The following is a 23,100-nucleotide window of genomic DNA, read 5'->3' on the forward strand; positions in this document are numbered from 1 at the left end:
GAGCCGCTTTTCTCCGTGGTGAGCGGGGATGCTGGTGGCTCTAGGTGGGGACTAAGTGACTCAGGCTCTTGGTGCTGATGTGATCTTCTGGTCCTCTGAACCAGGACTGCATTGCAGTCTTCTTAGTGAGCTCTGGACAGTACTGTGTAGGTGGCTGGAGATTTTGGAGTGTGAGCAGGAAAGGTAGAAGGGTATAACAAGGAGGTCCAAGTTCTAACTAGGGGAGTTTCTAAAGGGACTTCTCAAAAATAAGGCTATGGAGCATCCTGTTGATAATACTATTTCATTTTTTTAGTCTTTTACAGCTGGTAAGTCCTTGCTGGAAGGTATTGGAAAAACAATTCAAGCTGCTCAGGATTGGCTGGCTGATTTAAGTCGCTAACGAGAGACCATAGTTATTGTAGGAGCAGAGACAGCCACCTTGTTTGCCAGCTCTGCTGCTCCCATTATCCAGACAGGCGGTGAGAGCTCTCTTCCCTCCATCACCCTTCAGCCCCACACTGTGACCAAGGGCCCAAGGTCCTCTGTTTGCCTGACAGTCCCGTTGGCACTCCTGGCCCCTCTCTTCCACTTGAGACAATAGCCTTCCCCACCTTGCTGTGCGTGTGTGTGTACCTCTTGTGATGATGGGCTGCTATAGAATATCTATACTGATTCCTCATCGGACCTCAGGAGTTCTGGCCCTCACTGTGCGTGTGTGTTGTGTACAGAGTAGCTGGTAAATGGCTGTAATTTCCTGTCCAACAAATGAAAATAAAATACTGACAGGAGTGTCCAGTAGCTGCTTCATGAGCAGCCGACCTGCGTGCGCACTGGAAACTGGAGCTTGTCAAAGATGGCCAGGGCAGGCAGGAGCACTTATGCCCAGGTAAGTTGCCAGGATGCGATTCAAACCTTTGCTCTTGAATTGGCAGAGTTTTACTTGCCATTTAGCACCTCTGCAGAGGCGAGACCTGACAAAGAATCTCTCGAGCTGTACAGAATATGAAGCTGTAGCCTGGGATCCCCAGTGTGGTTGGTAGATTGAAAGTCAGGTCTAATTAGTCCTGCTTGGATCCTCCTGGTGCTACAAGAGACACAAAGCAGTGGGATATACTGAAAGGCTTGTGCTTCTACTTGCACATTGAACTGCAGGTGCAGGATAGCCTACCCCCACCTTGAGCAGGGAGTTAGGCTTGATATTTTACAAAAGCAAGTTAATAATTAATGCAGCTACCCTGCAGGCAGCACAGCGCCCTTTCTGCCCTACCCATGGAGCGAGCTGAAAATGTGCTTCTTTCTCTTTTTAGCTCAATAGCTGGAGGGTTACCTGGGGTGAAAACTGATACTAGTCAATAATGCCTGTGAGCCCGGGGGTTAGCCTTTAGACTGGGTTTGGCTAAATGTTTATGTGAATGCTACAGTTTTGCTTGGCTTTTCTTTGAATAAGGTCAACCAAAGTGGTCACAAAATGGCCAAGTGTAGAAGCTCTTCTAAAATCCTCTTGGCTTACCTGTACTGGTTTGCTTTAGCCATGTGAATATGGCATTGTGTAAGTCCTGCACCAGAGATGCCACTCTGTGCTGGTATCGGGTTTTAGTTACTCGATAGCAATGTTGTCTCATTGTGCTCTGGCTGATTTGTGTTACCTGCTAAACCAAAATAACTAACCTACTTCTGCCTGCTTCTCTTCTCGGGCTGCTTTTGCTCATATGGCTTTGTTTTTTTGTTGTTAGGATTTTTGGTGCCAAGATACAAAAGCAAGGAAGATGAGAAGGTTCTTAAGACCGGGACATGATCCAGTGAGAGAGAGGCTTAAACGCGACCTGTTCCAGTTTAACAAGGTACGGTGCTTTCCTCAGAATTCAAGGCATATGTGTGCAAGGCAAATGGATCCTGAGCCATTGCAGAGTGTAAAGGGAAGGAAAAACTACTCGAGTGTGGGTGGAAAAGTTAAATTTAGGAGAGGTGGTTTGTTTTCTTTTTCAGTTCTGTCTCTCTTTCCCTCCCCAATGTGTCTGACTGGTTTTCTCTAAGCTCACAAGCATGTTCTCAGTTCTGGCTTTTGTTTTTGAGAAGAGTGATATTGTCACGCTGTTGAGTGGCACTTGCTGAGGGAAGAGATCTTCACAACAGCTTTTATATACTCTGAGTGTTCTGCAGTTTGCTATAGGTGTGTTATAGGTCTTTGTGGTACCACTATGAAAGTAAACATTTTTCCAAAGATACACATAAGCCGCAGCTTGTGATGCAGCTGAAGCCTGAGTTCTTTGTTCATGATTGGACTTCGGGTTTATAAGTATACTTCTGGTTTTAAATGTGAATTTAAAAGGTTGTGGTAGAAACGTGGTAGCACCTACACAGTACAATGGCCATTAATAATTAATTTGCTATTATCTTAGTCTGGATCTGTATCTAATGTTTTTCCTTCCCTCTGTGCTATCTGTCCAACACTCTGGGCATTTTTCTTTTGAGCCCTGGCCAGGAACATAGTGCTTTCATCTTTGTAAATGCCTAGGATTAATTTATTGCTACTTACATCTTCATTTGCTATCAGAAATGTATTTGTAGGTTTTGTATTTCCAAGGTTTAAATGGAATTTTGCTGAAAAGTATAACGGACAAATGAAGTCAGCCTAGGAAATAACCTCCTTGATTCATTAAAGTTCTAGTGTAGATATATACCTTGGGTATCTGAGATGAATGATTTAATGTAATTTGGTACTAAACCACACCATTTCCATGCATATCTCCTTCCTGTTGGGAGACAAAAGGGATTCAGGAGTGCTCCAGGCCTGTTTTCTGCTTGCAGCCATGGAAATGCTTGTGCAGATGCAGTAAAAATTTTAGTGAATGAAGACTGGGACTGAATTGGTTTTAACTTTTAGCTGGGTGCAATGTCAGCATCAGAAGAGATGTCCCAGGGATGGGTGAGAATTGCTTATAAGCGTATAAAATTATATATACCTTGGAAAAACCTTTGCTATTTCAGGGATGTCTCTTCCTTAAACGTGCCTTTCTCTTATGAGAATGTTTGGCTAAACTTTACCTGCCGGAGACAGACTGATTTGGATAATGCAAATCAGGGCTGAAAGAACTAGATTTTGCAGCAGAGGGAAACTTCCAAATATGTTAGAAGTTGGCATCACCATTTGTGACTCCATTTGATTCAGTTCTGAGGGTAAATATTGCATTTTGTTTCTGGGGAGGCGACTGCTTTGGACGCTTCCTGATGGTTTGCACTCATTAACAACTTGATAATTAGAGGCCTCGCCAAATGCATTTGCACTTTAAGCCACAATACTTGTTCATTTCCAACAAGAATTGGAAAAGGAATGAATATTAGACCATTGCATTATACCAGAATCTTTGACATTATACTTTTTTCTTGCATAAAGTTTTTTTTAAGTCTTTTGTGTCCTTTTCCAGTATTTCCAGAGATAATGGATAATTTGAAAGCCTTTGATATGATAAACATGTACTCACACCAGGTAGACTGAGAAGATCTGGGAAAGTCTGACCTTAGTTCTGACCTGTCGAAGGTTGTGGCTTCGAGGAGCCAAACACAGAAGTACTTTCTGTGCCAGACTGTCCTTGTCTAACGTGCCGGTAAAGCAAGCACATCAGTGCTGGTGAGCAAGTTTTTTAACACTTGTTATTTGAGGTCTTTGAAGCACTTCTGGTTAAGAACCTGCTTGGGAAATATTTTGTGGGACCATAAAGTTGCTGATCAGAGAAATGCTGCGGTGTGCTCGTGCCTCTTTGTGTGGTGCTGCTGGTGACTAAATGGAAAGTCTGTACCTTAAAAGTGCTGGGGATTCCTGCCCTCGTTTTGTTGTTTACGCTGGAGTTGAATATGGATGCATGACACCACGTAAGTTTAGTGTTAATATAGTGGAATGTGTTTGGCCATGCTGACCTAGTAATGGACTTCAATTTAAAAAGTCTCTTTAATGGGTGGTGCTGGGTTTTTTTGTTTGTTTACTCTCTCAAGTATAAATATTTTGCAATCTTTTTACTGCTGCTTCTCTTGCGTTTCTGTTGCAGAGAAGAGGTGGTCCAGAAGGTTTTAAAGGACCGATTGACCACTTGACTATCTCTTCAAACTGTCCTCAAGCTCGTGTTTGTTTCAAAAAACACCTTCCTAAATTCTGGTAGTCACTTAGCTTTGCATATCTGTTTCTCTGTATGAGTAAGAACTTCTCACACTTGTGTGTACCTGTTGCAAGAATCTGTTTTTAGCTCAGTGGATTGGATGGAGGAGAAGGTATGTGGACTTGGCAGTCTACTTCTTTGAGTTTATCCTGCTTTTGGAAGTAGTATTTGGATGCCTTTGGCTCAGTCCAAGCCCTGCAGAGCAAACATGTTCAGGCTGGCATTGTCAGACTAGATGATGGGTAACACACAGGTGAACCAGCCTGTCTTACAGCTGAATGTTACCAAACTGGGAACATTGCATTTAATTTACGGCTTTGTGTTTTTTTCCCCTCTTTTCAGTCTTCCTAACCCTTTGCTAATGGGTGTGATATATAACTTACCTTAAATCTGAATTAGTGTCTATGCAAAGTAGGTTTAACACATACAGGCTTCATCGTTTCTTCAGAAGACATATTAGCAAAGGTACAAGGTTTGATTGCTTGTGACTGGGTTTGTCTCCACTTTGTCGTAAAACAATCTGAGAGGAGAAGTGGAGAGAAATGAAAGAAGGGAGACAGCACTGAATTTCATCTGCACAGCTTTAGTGTGGGCTGGGAACAACTGTTAAGTTTGGCCGCATTTTTCCTGCAGTATGATGACATGAAGCATTTCTGCTCGTTAATGCTGCTGACATCGGGCTAACTTGTACCGAGCCTGACAAATCTGTGGTCCGAGGAAAATCAAAACGAAAGCTCCTACCTTTCTTCAAAGAAACAAAGGCCCTTTTGAGACGGAGGGCACGTTGTGGGCACTCTAGTTTCCGATTTCAGCTCTGCTGAAAGGCTCCATTGTAGCCTCTCCTGCCCCCCTGCTCCCCCGTGCTGGGTTTACCTGCTGAGCAGGTGAAAGGGCTGGCTGATGAAAGCTGCCCAAGAGGGGGGAAAAGAGGGCAGCCGAAAAGCTGACTTGATGTGGTTTAACAACTAGGTGTAAATCAGCAAAAATAGATCTGGGTAATCAGTACAGTGAATGTGAACGCCTGGTTGTGTCACATACAGCCAAAAAGCCACCTTGCTGCCTTTCTTGCTTTGCTTTGCAAACAATGACAGAGGAGGGAGTTACCTTCGTGATGTCCTATGGGCATCTTGGTTGAAGATTCAAAGCTGTCAGAAACCATTAGTCCATTTACTTCACGCTGCGGTTGTTACTGATACTCTCTTCTTACGCTTCTGCATGTGATGTATAGCTACTGTAGCTTTTGCAAATTTGCCTATGAGATGGGGGGTGGTACTTCGAGTTTTCTACTGAAGGAAAACCTGGAGAAAAAATTACCCTCCTATTATTATTACTGAGTTCCTACGTGCTCGGTTATGCAGTTAATAGGTCTCATACTTGAAAATTAAAGCTTCTATTGATCTGTCTAATATGTTTACAAATTAACACATCAAAACCAAGATATAGTTAGGCCAGAATTAAGGCTGGTATTGACAGCTTCCTAACAGGCAGTACAGGATTGTGTAAGTCATGGTTTTCTGTTATGACAATCATGGCTAAAGCCTTATCTTCTGGGCTGGAAGAAATCTCAGAATAAACATAGTTTCTAATTGATGTTTTATTGAAAATGGCACTTAGTTGTGCTGACAGCATGACGGTGCAGTGACTGTGAACAAGTTGAAACTAAAACTAACAGTGGAATTACACTGGTGTCTCGCAAATGAGTTCTTCGCTCTGTTTTGGGGGAGAGTGGAATGGTGTCTGTTGCCTCTGCTACACCTGATTCAATTAAGTCTGATTTGCTGTTAAGATAACATGACTTGAATCATCTTCCCAGAATTGTATGTCATGGCTTCATACTCCCACAACTTTGACAACTAGGAAGCTCGTCTGTGGTGTCTCGGTAGCTGTCGTGTCACAGAGAAATTCCTCTTTGCCTGCGCTGGGTTAGAAAACTGCCCTGTACAACAGTTCCTGATTTCATGCAGTCTCCTCTAGGAAGTTTTACATGTGTAGCTAAGCAAAGCTTGGGTAGCAACAATTTAAAGGGCGATGCTAAAAACATTGACTTCTCAAAATTTGTTTTTAATAATACAGCCTTAACACTTAAATTGCCTTCTCAGATTATGAATAAATAAGGCTGGAGATTAAGTTATCGTAAAGGGAAAAAAACTCGGTTGTTTTGGAGCCAGTAATACTAATCTTGATTTACTACTTATAAGACATGAAAAATTAGTAACTGCTCCTCTTGCCCAGTCTTAGGAGTTGGCAAGCAAAAAATCAGGAAATGCTCCAATATTTCCATTTTTATATCTTCTAAACTGGTTTATCTTCCCCTAATAGGACCTCAAAGTGGAGTAAGTGATGACTTAGAGGAAGGAGGTCTATTTTTAGAGTTTATGAATCGTGATCATATGGCTAAAACAGAAGGAATCTGGCAGACTGTGGGGTGAGCCATATCCTCCTGCGCCGGGTCTTTGGGCAGGAGCAGTGAAAGGGCATTGAAGTACTTTGTAGCAGCTGTAGCACCTCGGGCTAATGGCATGACCACAGAAGTGAAACTGGCTGGATTTGTTTCTTCTGCAAGGGATTAACTTGGGAAATCACTATGCAGGAAATAAAGTCCAGGTGTTACTTTTAGGTTGAATCAGTAGATGGGAGGGTTCTCTGCTTATTATTATTATTATTATTTTCCTGTGAGTGGTCCTGGGGCTGTTTTGTAACAAATTCCTATTCTGTAACTGACCAGCTTGACTTAGAATAATGTATTTTCCAGAAGCTGGGACTGTAAGGATAATAATGTGTTCCAGGAAGTAGCCGTATTAATCTTTGGGCACACAAATTCCTCTTCACATGGCTGTATGTTGTCGAACGCTCATGCGTACGTGTTTTGTCTAAACAATGATAATGGCCGTGCATTAATACTTCTAAAAACCTGACTGAGCTATTTTGCAAGCACTTAATTGCATCCTGTAAATATGGCAGAATTAATTCCATGGTGTGTAAATGCATCAGCCATGCTAAGTGTGATGTGTCCAACATGCTCCAAATCTTCCTCTTGGTGCAGTGTAAATTGTACTTTAGGGAAGCCACTAAAGCCAAGCGACTTATAAGAGTGACTGACATATTTTTATTAATAAATGGCTTTGCACTAGTCTGAGGTGGCTTAGCAAGGTCCGGCTCTCATTAAATTCCAGTGTTCCTTGCGCTACCTTTGGAAAATGGATATCAGTTACATTAGTTTCCCTGACTGCCCCGTAAGAGATGTGTTTAGTTTTCTCGATGAGCACTGGTGTTCTGTCAGTATTTCTCCACAGCTTTGCACCATTTCTCGATGTCAGTCAACACAAGGAAGTCACAAAGGCTGACCCGCGTGGAATTTGGCAGATGAAGCTGACCTTACCATACACAGTAATTGTGTCAGACTTTGAAATTGTGCTGAGTGGTTGGTTCACAGAAGTGGAGTTGATGTGGAGTGATGGAGTGTGCTGTGCCTGAGCAAGCTGTGCTTATGCAGAGTTATTTATAATCGTAACATAAAGAGCTGCTTGGGTTACTGTTTTCAGAGTATTTCTCTTCCATTTCTGTTGCACTTCTGCATATCCTGGCTGCAGAGCCAGAGATTCTTGCAATAGATTCAGCAAATCTAACCTGTGTTTGAACACTTGTCAACAGAAAAAGCTGCTAAGTGCTGTGTTTCAGACTGACGTGCCATATTTAACTTCTGTTTTTTAACCTGTGTACAATAATGCCCACGAAACATGCTGTTGATCGTGATTTTTCTTTCTCTTTACCAGACTGTGGAACATGGATTTCCCCATCAACCCAGTGCACTGGGCTATAGCCCGTTTCTCCGCCTTATGGCCATCGGCACGCGATCAGGAGCCATCAAACTGTATGCTTTTCAACAACTTTGCCTAGATTCTCTGACCACATCAGAATGTGCAGCTTTAAGACACTGTAAAAAGATAGACTGAGTATAAATCTGCAAGCGAGGGTTTCTGGAACACTGGAGCAGTTTACCTGGGTTTGGTTTTGGTCTGATCAGAATGGGATTATCTTGCCAAGAGCTGAACTATAGCTCAAGCAGAAGCTAAGCTGAAGCAGATATTTGACAAGATTCTTTGCTCTTGCTATGCAGAAGGTCAAGCTAGATCTGGCCTAAGTTTAGCCATCCTTCATGTCGTAAATTCCAGGGTTGTTTAAATATTTGGGGCAGTTTTTGTTTTTTTTTTTTTTTAAAAGCAATTCTCTTTCAAAGGTTAAAACAAGTCAGAAATGCTTTCAGCTTCCTGAGCTTTTGAGCATTAAAGACCTAAATATTGAAGGTGGTGACTTTTTTTTAACTAACCATGCCCAGTTTGATTTTTATGTATATGCAAGACACTGAGGTGATTCCCATGGCACAGGACCAGCCAGACAAGCTGTGAAACAGGCCAGAAAGGAAAAGTTGATGTGTTCTTTGCCTGCTTAATCATTCATTCCTGGTGGTGTTTGTGTGCAGGGGCTGGACTCCACATGCGGGCAGTAGCCATCTGTCTCTTGGTTACAAATTAGTTAAGCAGGATTGTAGTGTCTGGGAAACCACTAAACATCTCTGAGAAAAAACAGGGTCCAGGCACCTCTTCTGCATATGCACAGAGGATGAAGTAAACTGCCGTGTTCTGTAGTGTGCAAAACATGCCATAAGCATACGAAATCAAAGCAGGTTTGCATTAATTCTTTTCAGTCCCCATCACTAAAAGTACGACCTGGTTTCAAACTAATCTCTTTTTATCTTGCTTGCTAGCAAGCTTCTTATCAATTAATTGTAGCTGTGGGTCATCTTAAGTACTGTAGATCCTCAACAGACTCTTCAGATATGGTGCTCCTGGGGTGGAGTTCATGGGTTTACATGAAGAAAACAATACTGTAATGCAGATTCACTTTATACCTGACCAGGTAAGTATATTTTCAGTGCTTCTGTGACTTATGTAGACCTCTTTTAAGCAGGTGTTGAGTTAGTTCCAGGCAATGGGGCTTCTATTACGGAGTATATTTAAAAGCTGCTTGGACAGGAATGCTTACCCCAGTGGTTTTTGTGTTCTTAGCAGCACTGTTGCTGTGGAGATGCTCACTAAAATTCAAGAGTAGCTTTATTGTTTGTAACTGTTAGTCATTATCTCAAGCAACATATTGGGAATGGTAATAAGGCCAGAATAGTTCAGGCAATCCACTGCAGAAGAGAGAACTTAGTTTTCCTTCTGTGCCCCCTATTTTTGCAGGAGGGCTGGGTGCTCAATCTTCTGCAGCACAGATAGAACACCAGCTGCTGCTCAACTGATTTAATTATTTTCAGGAGTTCAAAACGGTACTGCTAACCTCACCTGCTGTTAAGCTTGTTGCCTTTGTGTGTTTTGGGGTATTGAATCTTGCAGACTGGTGTCTTGAGCATGCAGTTGTTTGCCCAGTGCCCCCAGTATAGCACGAGCGGCCTCTTTGTGAGCGAGATTTAATTCTTGAGGTGGTTTTGGTTGTCTGTTTGCTTAACTAATGGTATAAGCTGAAACTCCCACGGGGAGTGTTGCACCAGGTGTGGCTTCGGCAGGTAAAATGCTTCAATTTGAACATGCAGCCAGCAGGGCTGGGCTCATAAAAGGGCTCTGACACAACCCTCCAGGATGAGGTTGGATGTGAAGAATGCAAGGAGTGTGGTGTAGCAGACTGGAGCAGCCCCACCCAAAGCTGGGGTGTGTTGCAGCAAACCCTGGTGAACTGACAACCTGCAGCTGCCTGGCTGAGCTTTACAGCATAGGCTGAGCTTTACAGCATAGGCTGAGCTTTTTCAAGAGCCTAAATCCTTGTCATCCCCTTCAGTGATAACCTGTGTCCTGTATAAGAGTGTTTTCAGCCTTTTGGCCACTACTTGTCCCCCTCCAGCCCCCAAATCCCTTGCTGTCAGCTAGCGGCATTGCTGCAGTATATACCCCCCCACTATGAAGAATTGTGGCTGGCTCCTCAGTCCCGTTTTACCAGAGAATGATGAACAGCAGCAACTTTATTGCTAGATTATACGGTGTTATTTTTAACATTGTGATTCCAAAAGAAGCATATTGTGTGGTTTTGTAGTGCCAGCTGGTGACATTGCTGGATGATAACAGCCTGCATCTCTGGAGCCTGAAGCAGCACAACGGAGCTTCGGAGCTGCGGGAGGAGCACCGCTTCACCTTGAAAGGGCCACCTGGGTAAGCCGCAAGAGTGGTTGTGAGCTGGTTTGGGATAAACAAGTAAGAAAATTCTGCTGTTGTTCCTAGTTAGAGCTTGTCCTGTTCTTAATGACCCCTACTCTTATGAATCCATTAAGGGGGCATCCATGGAAACCAAACAGGAGTTGGCTTGGGCCCGGGAGACCGCCTTTTGAAAGTGTTGTAAAGGGTGACTTTTTTAATACTGTGCATCCATCCGGTGTGTACAGGAGCTGTAAATCTTAAGGTTAAGTAAATCTAAGCATCCCTTAAGTCAGAGTTTAAAATACTGCTATGGTTTTAGTTTCGCTTGATCTTGCCAGTTTAGGGTGAGCTATTTTTAGCTCCTTTGGAGACACTTAATGAGAGAGGCTTCTGTAAAAAGGCATCTGGGTCTTTGTCCGCATGCTTATCAACAGTCTTTTGACATAATTTATCTTCAAGCCAGTGCTTTATTCCTTCAAAAAAATCATGCCTGGCTCAAAATTTCTGCCTATAAAGCAAACGACACTTGTAAATACCTCTGAGTTGTTAGTTCTCTCAAGTTCCGTAATGATAGTGTTTTTGCATGCAGTAGATGAGAGTCTCTTTGCATGCCCAGGTCTCCACCAAGTGCCACGCAGATAACGGCCGTCCTTCCCCATTCCTCGCGGGAAGTCCTGTATCTTGGCACAGAGAGCGGCAACATCTTTGTCGTGGAGCTGCCGTCATTCCGAGTGCTGGAGGACAGGACCATAACCTCCGAGGCCGTGCTGCAGCGGTGAGCGAGCGAACGGGCAGCGCTGCGTGGAGCTGGAATCCCATGAGCTGACATCTCCTTTGTTAAAATGTCACCCCAGATTATGTACTGGGGCCTCGCTGTTGTGTTAAGCATTGTGCAAATCTGCACGACTCCTGTGAAAGTAACTTTTGGTCCTGGTATGTGTTAAGTAACAGTTTCTGTCCTGGTCAAGCCATTAGTGTCACAGTGGAGCTGTAGCATATAGGCAGAACTATACAGGAGTAAATCTGTAAACCTTGTGCTTGGTCCCTTGTGTTTACTTTTGCAGAAAATGTTACGCTTAGTTGTAATTACCCATTTATTTTTTGACCATTGGCTGAACTTCTAATGCTGCTGTGTCCAAATAGGGATTTTGTTATTCAAGTGCTGCTGAAAACTGACCTGCTTTATAACCGTTGATTCCTACTGACATTTCCATGTTACCTTTATTCTGTACGGGTCACAAGAGAATAGGGTGCGTAGTTCAGACTGTCTTTACACTCCTGGGATCCAGTCTTGGAATTCATTGTAAACCTTGTGTTTTCCCTGAAGAAAATGGGAGTGGATGCATGTCCATATGGCAGGCCTGGTGTGATGTCCTACATAACATTTTTCTGCTGCTTGAAGGATTTGTGGAAAGATCATGCTTCTTGTCATCTGTTTGAACTTTTTATTCCTCAGTTGCTCATTCTTATACCTTAACTGTTACTACAGTCATACTGGGTTATATCTGGACTAAATTTTTCTTGGTTTTCTCTTCTGTAGGGTACCGGAAGATTACTGTAACAGGCGCTCATGTGAATTGGTGGAAGCCCTTCGGGAGCATCCCAAGAACCCTGACCAGATCCTGATTGGATACAGCAGGGGCCTGATTGTCCTCTGGGACCTGCAGAATAACAAAGTGACACACCAGTTCCTGGGCAGCCAGGTATGAATTCATTCAGTTCAGCAGGGGAGGAAGGGCTCTCTCTGCTCAGAGCACTCCGAAGACAAGTAGATATAGGGAGAGCCTGACAAAGCTGCTTTTTTTTAGTAAGAATGTATTGGTTTTGGGGGGGTTAGCAGCTGTCTGTAGAGCAGTCATTGTGTGTCTTCCTCTTCAGCAGCTGGAGAATCTCTACTGGCAGAGGGACGGCAGTAAATTCATTAGTTGTCACTATGATGGAAGTTACACGCAGTGGCCAGTGTCCAGTGACAACAGGCAGCCTGAGCCTCTGGAAACCCTTGTGCCTTATGGTCAGTAAGTGAGGTTTAATTCTTGCATATTCATCTAAATGCAAACTAATTTTGAGCTTGTGTGGGATATTTTAAGTTGTGTTCTCCCCAGTGTTTAATCCTAATGACAAAATGTGCAGCTGCCTTATGAATGGGTGGTGAGCCTAGACTAAGGGTTTTCAGTCCAGTTTTTTTTTTGTTTGGATTTTAAACTCCTTTATGATCTTGAGGTCTGTCTTGAACATGGAGAGCAAATGTGTTGAAGAAATTAGTGTCCCTTATGAAGAAGGGTGCTGGTGATTCAGCTCTTTGTTATAGCTCGTGTCCTGTTCAGCAGGAGTTGCTTGGATCTTCTGTAATTAATAGTGAGCTGAGTGTACTTTTTGTTGACCTGAGCAGTGAGGAAATGATGCCTCTGATTTGCTGAAACCCATCAAATGCGGGTGACCTCATCTTTCAAGCATATAGAAGCTTCTAAAACTCTATCCCCTTTACATTAGCTTCAGGAATGCCTATGCTTTTAAGAACCCTTTCTAGTTAATCAGCTTCTACAACAGCATTTCCATACCTGTAGCCATCAGCAACGTGTTTCAAAACTTCCCCTGAACCTAAGCCTTGTTTTGCTGAGTGCTGTGGTCAGTGTGTTCTAGAAGGCTTGTCTGTTGTGGCTTGGTCTGAGGAGGTGGTGCCTACTGATGCAGGTGGCTCCCCTTGACTTGGAGAGTGAGCTGACCTAGGTGAGACAGAGTAAGAAACTTCTTAATGTAAATATATACTTATTGAATTATGGCAAATAACTCTGTTCTTTTAAGGTCCATTTCCTTGCAAGGCCATCTCCAAGATCTACTGGCAGACAACAAAAAATGGGTAAGTTTGTGGTGTATCCCTTCACGCTGTTCTGTTTGAAGGCATTTACAGGGTCCATACCTTAAAAGCCCTTCTTTAGAGTAACATAATAAGAATTTTTTTGTAAAAGTTTGCCTTGCTTCATGTCTTTGAAATTTTGATTACTCCTCACTTCAGCATACACCACTAACTCTGTCTTTCTCTTAAGGCTTCCTTACATTATATTCCAAGGAGGGATGCCCCGGGCCAGCTATGGTGACCGGCACAGCATCTCTGTGGTCCATGGCAGTCAGCAAACAGCCTTTGACTTCACGTCACGGGTGATAGACTTCTTTGTAATCTTCAGTTCAGAGCCTACTGCAGGTATGTGATGAAAGGGCATTACTGAGGAATTAGAGTAGCTGTATGCGTGTGGAAATTTGCCTGGTATAAATAGCATGAAATGGGATAAGGAGGTCAGTTGTTTTGGGGTTTTCTGAGACTTTAACAGAGAATCATAGAAGGATTTCATTTGGAAAAGAGCCTTAAGATTGAGTCCAACCATAGAAGAGATTTGCCATTTAAAAGTGAAATGTGAAATACTGGCATAAAGAATGGGCTGGTTAGCAATGCCATACATTCCTCGACAATTTAAGCTACTCCATTAATGAGAAAAGATCTCTTAGGCTCATGTCTGTGTAAGCTGGACACTGGACATAACCAGGTCATGAAATGAAGATCTGAATATTGCTGTTTGGAAATAGCACTTCAAAGGAGGCAATAATTAAAAACAGAACTTACTCCCACTGAGACACTGTTTCTTTTAATTACTACCTGGATTTATGACCAGGGCTCTGGGTAATAAATCAGCAAAAGGTGCAAGGGTCAGTATACAGAGAACTCAATTTACTTACTGCTAGTGAACATGAATGTAAACAGCTCTAAAACTGAATAGCGCTCATTCCATGGCTTGCTTGGAGCTTGTCAGATTTTTGCTTCTGTTGACGAGCTTTGTTGCCCTTACTTACACAGTAGCCATAATATTATTTATTTTCATGAAATTGTCAAGCATTTTCCCCAAGAACTGTTTGTCTACTGCTGGTGTCTACAAGCTCCATGACTGTACATTATTGGAAGTTGGATCAGACCAAACTGCAGGAGTTTAGAAGCTTTTTAGGAAGCTGTAGGCAAATCTTGTTCCAGAATGTTTCTGGTTTACCTGGCAGACTAGTTTCCAGACCTGTCTGTGTGTACTGCTGGCGGTGGCAGCTCCCAGCTCCACACTGTGCAGGTGTGGACATCTGAATATGTAGGGGCAGGTTGGCAGACCAGACCACAGAGCCAGGGCAAGAACCCTTGGGAAAGCAGGAATAAAGCAACAGCTTTTGGATTCCACCCCATCTCTCTCCCTGGGCCTTAACAAACCCTCTCAAGTCACTGAAAAGCCAGTAAAGAAACAGGCAGAATGTAACTGAGATGAAGTGCCTGCGTGTATGTCTGTTATCATAGGTTTTCCCTACACAACACTGTCTTTTGTAAGCATCTTCTACATGTCCAGAACCTACAGGTCTAAACCTTCAAGTCTATCTTGAGGTACTGTTTAGCTTTTACCATTAAAGAAACGAAACCCTTTTAATTTCTATGAAGTTATTGGAGCTGAGATTCTAAATGAAAGAACAAAAGCGTTAAAGATGAAAAAAATACTGAGTTATTTAGGTAAGAGATTCACTACTTGAAATTCAGTTTCTGGATATGATTAGAAGTCCTTTAGGAGGAAGTAACTGAACTTAACAGGCTTTTTATTATACTTCCCAAGGATTGAATTGTCTGGTTAACACGACTTCTAGTGGGTGCAGAGAGGAGCTGCTACAGGAAGCTGAAGCTGTTGCACTTCGACAAGGAAGTTTTTTTACACTAAAATGAGGTTTCTGTGGTTGATGAGCTTCCTTGTGGCTGATTGCCTAAGCTTAGTGGATCTACGCAGCTTGCCTTGTTTGCCCTTAAGCAGTCTTCCCTGCAATGGCAATACCAAAGCATTAATTGTATACCAAAGCCACTTAACACATAAGCTTTGTGCTTATTAAATTACAGCACGGTAGTAGCTGGTGACTTTCCACTACCCTGAATATGCTGTGGAAACAATTTTTAAATGGCTAACCTTTCTTGTTTTTGTTTTTTTAATTAGCAGGTGGGTGAGCGTATGGCAGTCATGACAAATTCTAGTATGCTTGCTACTTCAGCAACTTAAAATAGATTTTAGCCATAAGGATTGAGCTCAGATGTGTGCCTTTGCAGGGGAAAAAGAGTGTTAAAACAGAGTATATTTGGTTAATATTGGCAGCAGCAGAGTGCATAATGTAGTACAGGTATGATATTCGTTCTATTCAGAAGACCTTTAGGCAACTGCAAATGGTGGCACATAAGAAAGCAAAGTAAAACTGACTATAAAACATCTTTTCATGGATAAACAGGACTGATTAGTGGTGTGTTATGGCTGTGGCCAGTCAGAGGTGAAACTTGGGGTGTCTAACTAGAGTAGCGCCAAGTACTAATTACTTGAAGTTAATTTTGCTGAGTGAAGAGCGTTAGTATGTGCTTGCTTATAGACATGCCTTCTTGCAAGTATATTGCAGGTAATCAAACAACTAGAGAAGGGAAGCAGAAGTACAGGTTAGAAGGGAAGGACAGTGAAAAGCTGCCAGTTTGCTTACAGCTCCCTGTTTATCACAGCACCCCCATGGGCCACATTACAGCTATGCATTCGCTTACATTTCTGTAGGTGTGTGAATCATTGGTGTGAACTGATTTGTGGCTTTGGTTTTCCCCAGCAGTTGCTATTGTGGCTGTCTCATGAACGTTACTGCCAAAATGTCTTTGTAGACAACATTATTTTTCCACTTTAATTCTAGTTACAATGAAAAATTTTAAATTGGTTGATTGTGTCAGGTGTCATCTGTAAAGTTATATTAACAGATTTGTTTGTAATCTTGTCTAATGTACATATGAATATATATTAGGTGATGTGCGCAGTCTTTATTAAAGTCCAGAGGATGTGTCTCAACATAGGAGAAGCAGGAAAAATGCAAAGTAAGAGAGCTGAATTGTAAATACTTGTCAGTTGAAGCAGAGAAGCATTCTGCAGAACTCCAGGCATTACTGTGTTTAAGCAGCTTAGGCTAAATGGGCTGTGGCCTAACACGGTACTAAATGGGTCACTGCTGGGGTGTTTGTGTGTCTGTCCACCCCATGCTGTTAATTAGCTGTAGGTAAAGTCCTTTGAATTCTGGCTGTTCCAATGCTGAATATGAACTTGTGTTATTTAGCTGTGTATGTTGTTAATTAATTTTGCAGTGGAATCCATTAAAAAGTCACTCTGACAGTCCCAGGAGTGGTGTAAACAAACATAAATTCACAGTAAATCTGTTAGTATCTTGAAATCTATTAATATTAGTGCCTCAATAGGCCCAGTTAACAGAGAAGTATTTAGAGGTTTTGCCAACAAAAATGTTTGTGTAGAGCTCTGTGATAACGGTTTTCAAATAAGCCTTACAGGAAGCTTGTATCTATTAACCTTGGACGGTCATTTTGTCAGCCTCAATTAATCTTTTTCCTGCAGAGTTTGATGACCCTTCTGCTATGGTGGTGTTGGCAGAAGAAGAGCTGGTAGTTATAGACTTGAAAACTGCGGGCTGGCCAGCAGTGCATCCTCCATACCTGGCGTCTCTCCATTGCTCAGCCATCACCTGCTCACACCACGTCTCCAACATCCCACTGAAACTGTGGGAGAGGATTATCAGTGCTGGGAGCAAGCAGAACATTCACTACTCAAACATGGTATGGCAGCTTTAAGTGTATATGCGTTCCCATGCATTTAAGAGCAGCACTACCACTCGGAATGTGGGTGGTCTGTGCTGCCGACTGCGTGTGGAGGGATGAATCCCACCAGACGTTGTTCTGCCTCTTAATAGGGTCGAGAGAGGCTTTATCCCAGAGCACCACCAGTACAGTTACTCACACTGGGGGATTAAAATGTGATATTTTTCTCGGACTTTGACAAGCTAGAAGGAAAGTCTGAGTGTTCCCAGCTGTCAGTGGTAGCAAACTTCTTGTTTAGAAGCATGAAGCTTTCAGCACAGCTTCTTGAGGAAATGTGTAGAATATCTTCTAAAAAGCACAGCTGGTGTCAAAACAGGAACATCTAATCCAAACAAAAACTAGCTGCATGGACTGTTTCACTGCCACTTGCACTGAAGTTCGTGCTCTCCTGCTGACTGCATGTTCTCTTCACACTGTCGCTGCCTAGGAAATCACAGTCTTCCCTTAATGTATTTGTAGCCGTGGCCGATTGATGGTGGCACCAACATAGCTCCAGATCCTCCGCAGAGGGACTTGCTGCTGACAGGGTATGTACTTAACTGATAACAATCAAGGGGCCCTTTGCAGTTTTTCTTCTTCTGTTTTGAATTAACTGGAGCTTTCCCGTGAGATTCAAGTCTTGCTCATCTTGTAGGGAGAAGGCTGCAGCTGTACAATACGGCTTTGCAAAGCTGGGCCGCTGGCTTTGGAAAGCTGAGTGATTCTACTACTTCTGAGCCGACAGATTGTGATGTCCACAGATAACCTATAAAGCTGGTTTATTTGTAGTTCTGATGTTCCCCCCACAAGCATCAGTGGTGATGATGTAGTAGTTTTGATTATGTAGTTCTGATCTGTTCCCCCCACAAGCATCAGTGTAGAAGTGCAGGCAGTAATCCAGATTGGTTCAACAGGAGCAATGGAAAGCGAAGCTTAATCTTGCAGGTTTCGAAGCGTTTTTCTCCCTGCCTTACAGTGTCCAAGGAGAACCTTGGACTCCTGTCTGCTTTGATCAGCATGAACAGATCTGGCTAAGTGGTGGAAGTAGCTAGCAAGAGATGGTCTCATCACATAAAAATGTATCATTTTCTTTTCTAAGTACTTTTAAGAATTTCTTTGGGCTGTTCTTCAGACTTCATTCTTGATGCAGCAAGTTGTTTGAAGTCTTTAACCCTTACATTGGAAGAATGTTGCAAATTTTCACCTGGAGAACTAGGATTAAAGCTTGATTTCCTTCCTTCCCTCCCAGTAATAGTTTTTTTGTCAGGATGAGTTGTTCCTTTATGTGCTTAGCTTTTTTTTTCCTTTTCAGGGCTTTCTGGCATCATCTTAAGTTGTACACTGGTGTCAGATCATTGGGAACAAACTGGATTAAAAAACAAACAAACAAAACCAACACAAACACCACCACCAAAAACCAAACAAAAAACAAATACCAAATAAACCAAACAAACCAATCTAAACCAAAACCAAATCAAACCCAAACAAAAAAATCTCTTTTGAAGCTCTAAGTTGCCACAGCTCAGGTCTTTGTAAACCCTGTGGTTTAAGCTTTAGTTGTGTATTTTCCCCCTCTGTTTTATCACCCTTATCTGGGCGATTTTCTGTTCTCCTGTTACGGTGTGTTTCTGTAACCCTTCTCCATACAGGCATGAAGACGGCACTGTGCGGTTTTGGGATGCATCGGGTGTCTGCTTACATCTCCTGTATAAGCTAAGCACGGTGAGGGTGTTTCTCACAGATGCTGATCCCAATGACAATATGAACACCCTGGGTGAGGATGAGTGGCCTCCACTTCGCAAGGTGAGATAGCTATTGCTTGTGGAAGCTTTCCAGAAACACAAGAAGTTTAGATTCTTGTCCTAGTTAATACATCTGCAAAGACCAGCCACTGTGTATTCTCTTGCCTAGGTTGGTACCTTCGACCCTTATAGTGATGATCCTAGACTTGGGATCCAGAAGATCTACCTGTGTAAATACAGCGGATACTTGGCTGTAGCTGGTACAGCAGGGCAGGTATGGAAATGTAAACAGTTATCAGAAACCTTGCTTTTAGTGCAGGTGGTCACAGTGCAACTGGGAGATGTGTTAAAATTAGAAATACTTGTTTCTATAGTGGTAAATTGATTCATTTGCTGGAAATGTGGTTTCATGGTCCTCTGCTTTCTCTAGTCTGTATTTTAGACTTTATCTAATGCTTTTTAGTCAGTCCTGAGAGAAGCCGTAGGTTTGCAGCTGCTGGGAAGGCCTGCAGCTTGGGGGACTGCTTCAACTATAAAAGCTGTAGCAAAGTTTGTCCTCTTCCTTGCAGGTTCTGGTGATGGAACTGAACGACGAAGATGCAGAACACGTTGTGGATCATGCTGAAGCAGATCTCCTGCAGGACCAAGAGGGTTATCGGTGGAAAGGTCATGAGAAACTAAAGACTCGAGATGGGCCTGTTCGATTTGAAGCTGGTTTTCAGCCATTTGTCCTTGTCCAATGTCAGCCACCAGCTGTGGTCACCTCCTTGGCCCTTCACTCTGAATGGAAGCTTGTAGCCTTTGGTACTAGTCATGGTTTTGGGCTTTTTGACCACCAGCAGAAACGACTGGTCTTTGTCAAGTAAGTGTCCTCTTTCCAGGAGGTCTGTGATAATCCTCTGTTAAGGATGGTCTGTAATTGCTAACAAAGCAAGTCATGATATGCAGTTTCTCAAGAGCAGTCAGTGTAGTGAGAAGCCCTGCCTCATTGGACTCTGTCCTTGAAGGTCTTCAAGAATATATAAGCATGTTCCAACATTTGTGGGTGTCCTGTTGGACTCTTGGGAGTGATTGTCACCAAGTAGGAGGTGACCACATGCCTACTGTCTCCCTCTTTCAGGTGTACGCTGCATCCCAGTGACCAATTGGCCTTAGAAGGCCCACTGTCTCGGGTGAAATCCTTGAAGAAGTCCCTCCGTCAATCCTTCAGGCGGATCAGAAGGAGCCGCGTGTCCAGTAGGAAGCGACGAGGAGGTAGTGGAAATGCCGTAGAGGTGAGGGGTCCACCTTTTTGGGGTCCTGTCTGTGGCTTGGAGATGCAGAGCCCTGGTTAGATTGCCTAGCACAGGAGCTGATCTGCAGTTCTGCTGTGGTATCAGTAGTTACTGGTGTAAGGGGAAAAATCGCAACTTCTGATGCTGCTGTTAGGTAAAATAGTCACATTTTTAGAGAAAATGTGCTGTCTGTAGTTGAATGTATGATGCAGAATAGACCCGTTCACTGGTGGTTCTTTCCCTTTCAATTGCTGCCACTTTTATTGTCTGTCTCTCCCTTCTGTCTTTGCCTGACTGACAAAGTGTCTCCTTGTCTTTGAAGGTGCAAGAAGCAAATGCCAAATTTGACCAAGACGCATTGCAGGAAATGGAACTGGCTCCAGTCCAGCGGAAGATTGAAGCCCGATCTGCAGAAGACTCTTTCACTGGCTTTGTGCGCACCTTATATTTTGCTGATACCTTCTTGAGAGACAGTGAGTAGAAAACGCATCTCTTCCTTTCTTCCAAATGGTTATTTCCTCCCTCTGCCAAGGAATGTATTAGGATTTACTGCCAGGAAAATTCGGCACCTCCTGTGTCCTACTTTGTGCTATGCTGAAAAACTAATGTAGAGCGAGAGCATATGTTGTCATGCAGAATTGTTATTTAGCCATTCTGGCTGCTGACTAATCTATGGCAAGTAGTTCATCTGTGGATGCAGCCTTTATGTATGGTTTTCAAATGAGCTAGAATGACATCTGACTTGTTAGTATGAGTTTTTCCTTGTTTCATTACTCTAAAGTTCGCCCCTGCCCCCAGCAGAGCCTTTTCATTCTGGTGAGGGGTGGCTGCTTGTGCATCAGAGCCCAAACTGATACTAAGCATGAGTTTACTCTGCTCATATGCGATACAAATATGTGGAAAATGGATGCAGCAATTGTGGTGTCTGATAGAAACAGCACTCTGTTCCCTTTACTTATTTGCCATGTCCTTTGTCAGGGCTGCTGATGGACATGTATTGGGAGAAGAAGTGCAAAGAACCTGTAGTTCCTCTGGCAAGTCAGCCTTGATATAAAGATATTTAGGATGTAACAAAGGGAGGATGCATATAGCTGGTGGAAAGCAGTTATCCAAGGATGTTACAGATGGAGCTTTGCTCACGATCCTTCTTGTTGTTCCAGGCTCCCGCCACTGCCCGTCCTTGTGGGCAGGCACCAATGGAGGCACAGTCTACGCCTTCTGTTTGCGTGTTCCTCCAGCGGAGAGGAGGATGGATGAACCTGTCAGGGCAGAGCAGGGTGAGTATTCCTCATGAGAGCACAGGCCTGTTGAGATGAGCTATCACCCGTATAACCAAGAGCTACATACAGAAAAGCAAGGTAGCTCAATTACTGCTGTTCATCAGTGAGAGCGGAGCTAATTGTAGCGGAGTCTGAGCTAAGCAACACTCACTGCAGCAACTGAACTGAGGAGTGAGCTCCAGCACTGCCTGACATGCCTCGGCCCCATTTCCTACTGACTTCAGAAGTTAAAGTTTGCGTCAGCTGCCACTGAAGTTCACAATCAAGCCTCTGTGCACATCGTAGCTTATTCTGACAGCTGGGCTTTGCTATCTTTAAGTAACAATAGCTACTGTTTAACGTGAGACAGTTCAGTCCAAATGCACTTTAACTACTAATTCTTTTTAGGCAGGGTTTCTGTGGGCACATTATATAGGTTTCTAGCTTTGAGAGGATGTTTGTGAGATTCTAACACAGCGTCTCTGACCAGACTCCTCTGTGGTTTTTCTGTTTATTTTCCTCTTTATCTCGCTCATTTAGCCAAAGAGATTCAGCTGATGCACAGGGCTCCTGTTGTGGGCATACTTGTCTTGGATGGACGCAGCACTCCCCTCCCAGAACCTCTAGAAGTAGCACATGACCTCTCTAAGAGTCCTGATATGCAAGGCAGCCATCAGCTGCTGGTGGTTTCCGAAGAGCAATTTAAGGTAAGTGTCACCCGGGAGGTTCGTATGGACCGCGCATAAAATCTGCTGGAGCACTGAGCACTGCTCAGTGGAAAGATAACTCTTGAGTGCTTATTCTTCTGTAGCTGAATAACACCCATGGGACAGTGTTTCTGTTTAGCACAGTCCATAAATCAGTTTGTGCTGAAAAATTGGGTATTCAGCATAGTGATGCACATGCTGAACATAGAAACTTAATTGCTATATTACATTATATTCTTTGGGCAAGACTGTTTCTGTTTTTGTGAAAGAGCTTTTGCTCTGGTTAGTACAGGGACAGGAGTTGGTAGACATTTCTGTGAAGCAACTAAAAAGCTTATTGATTTGCACACTAACTAGTCAGTGTGGAACAGAGGACTTGAAGCAGCTTGGTGTAGGCTGGCCCTGGCTTTTTAATGTGGAAGAGCACACAGTTAGTGTGAACCCTCTTCTATTTCTGTAATGATTTGTGGCTGAATACAGTGGGGTTTTGAAAGAACTAAAGGGGGAATGCAGTTTGCAGCCTAAAGGGTAAAACTGCTTGATGTCAGAACAGACAGATTCTAACACTGACTGTGGCTGATTGCTTATTGGCCCCTGAGCAGGGAGCCAGGTTGACTCACATTACACCTGTGTGTATTCACTGTGAATGAAAACATTGTTAAAGGAGGGAGCAGCAGATGTCCTGGGGTGCAGCTGCTGCTGCTGTGCAGGAAAGAGATGTCAGTGTCTTGTTTCTATTGACAGGTATTCACGTTACCCAAGGTTAGCTCCAAACTGAAGCTCAAGCTGACGGCCCTGGAAGGCTGTAGGGTACGAAAGGTGACGGTTGCAAACTTTGGCAGCTGCAAGACTGATGATTACAGCGAAAATGACCTGGCTGTCCTGACTAACCTGGGAGATATTCAGATCATCTCGCTGCCCTTCCTCAAGTTACAGATCCGCTTCCCTTGTATCCGCAAAGAGGATGTGAGCGGCATTGCTTCCTGCGTCTTCACCAAGTATGGCCAAGGTAAGGTGCGCTTCTCCCAAATCACCTGACTTGTGTGTTTGAGACAATGGGAGAAGCATTATAGATTTTCATATTTAGAACTGGCCTTATATACATGTGCATATTATGTAAATATGTCCAC

At 43.2% G+C, this 23,100-nt stretch overlaps 1 protein-coding gene across 12 annotated transcripts in view; it reads left to right on the top strand.

Moving 5' to 3' along the window:
- The window catches only part of LLGL2 (LLGL scribble cell polarity complex component 2), a 34,080-nt gene that overhangs the window by 7,076 nt on the left and 3,904 nt on the right, over positions 1-23,100 (top strand). For 7 of the 12 annotated variants that reach the window (XM_065034042.1, XM_065034041.1, XM_065034043.1 and 4 more), the window contains exons 2-20: positions 1,716-1,823; positions 7,907-8,004; positions 8,969-9,050; positions 10,218-10,333; positions 10,935-11,093; positions 11,859-12,021; positions 12,197-12,329; positions 13,121-13,175; positions 13,363-13,517; positions 16,750-16,967; positions 17,469-17,536; positions 18,638-18,791; positions 18,900-19,004; positions 19,300-19,592; positions 19,851-20,004; positions 20,327-20,477; positions 21,165-21,281; positions 21,804-21,970; positions 22,715-22,979. In XM_065034042.1, coding sequence (XP_064890114.1) covers positions 1,749-1,823; positions 7,907-8,004; positions 8,969-9,050; positions 10,218-10,333; positions 10,935-11,093; positions 11,859-12,021; positions 12,197-12,329; positions 13,121-13,175; positions 13,363-13,517; positions 16,750-16,967; positions 17,469-17,536; positions 18,638-18,791; positions 18,900-19,004; positions 19,300-19,592; positions 19,851-20,004; positions 20,327-20,477; positions 21,165-21,281; positions 21,804-21,970; positions 22,715-22,979 — 2,728 coding nt within the window. In that variant the 5' untranslated portion in view covers positions 1,716-1,748. The remainder of the gene's footprint in view (positions 1-1,715; positions 1,824-7,906; positions 8,005-8,968; positions 9,051-10,217; positions 10,334-10,934; positions 11,094-11,858; positions 12,022-12,196; positions 12,330-13,120; positions 13,176-13,362; positions 13,518-16,749; positions 16,968-17,468; positions 17,537-18,637; positions 18,792-18,899; positions 19,005-19,299; positions 19,593-19,850; positions 20,005-20,326; positions 20,478-21,164; positions 21,282-21,803; positions 21,971-22,714; positions 22,980-23,100) is intronic. The other 5 variants (XM_065034049.1, XM_065034045.1, XM_065034048.1 and 2 more) reach the window with 1 other exon arrangement.

Source organism: Columba livia, chromosome 18 (assembly GCF_036013475.1).
Source record: "Columba livia isolate bColLiv1 breed racing homer chromosome 18, bColLiv1.pat.W.v2, whole genome shotgun sequence".
Lineage (NCBI taxonomy): Eukaryota > Metazoa > Chordata > Aves > Columbiformes > Columbidae > Columba > Columba livia.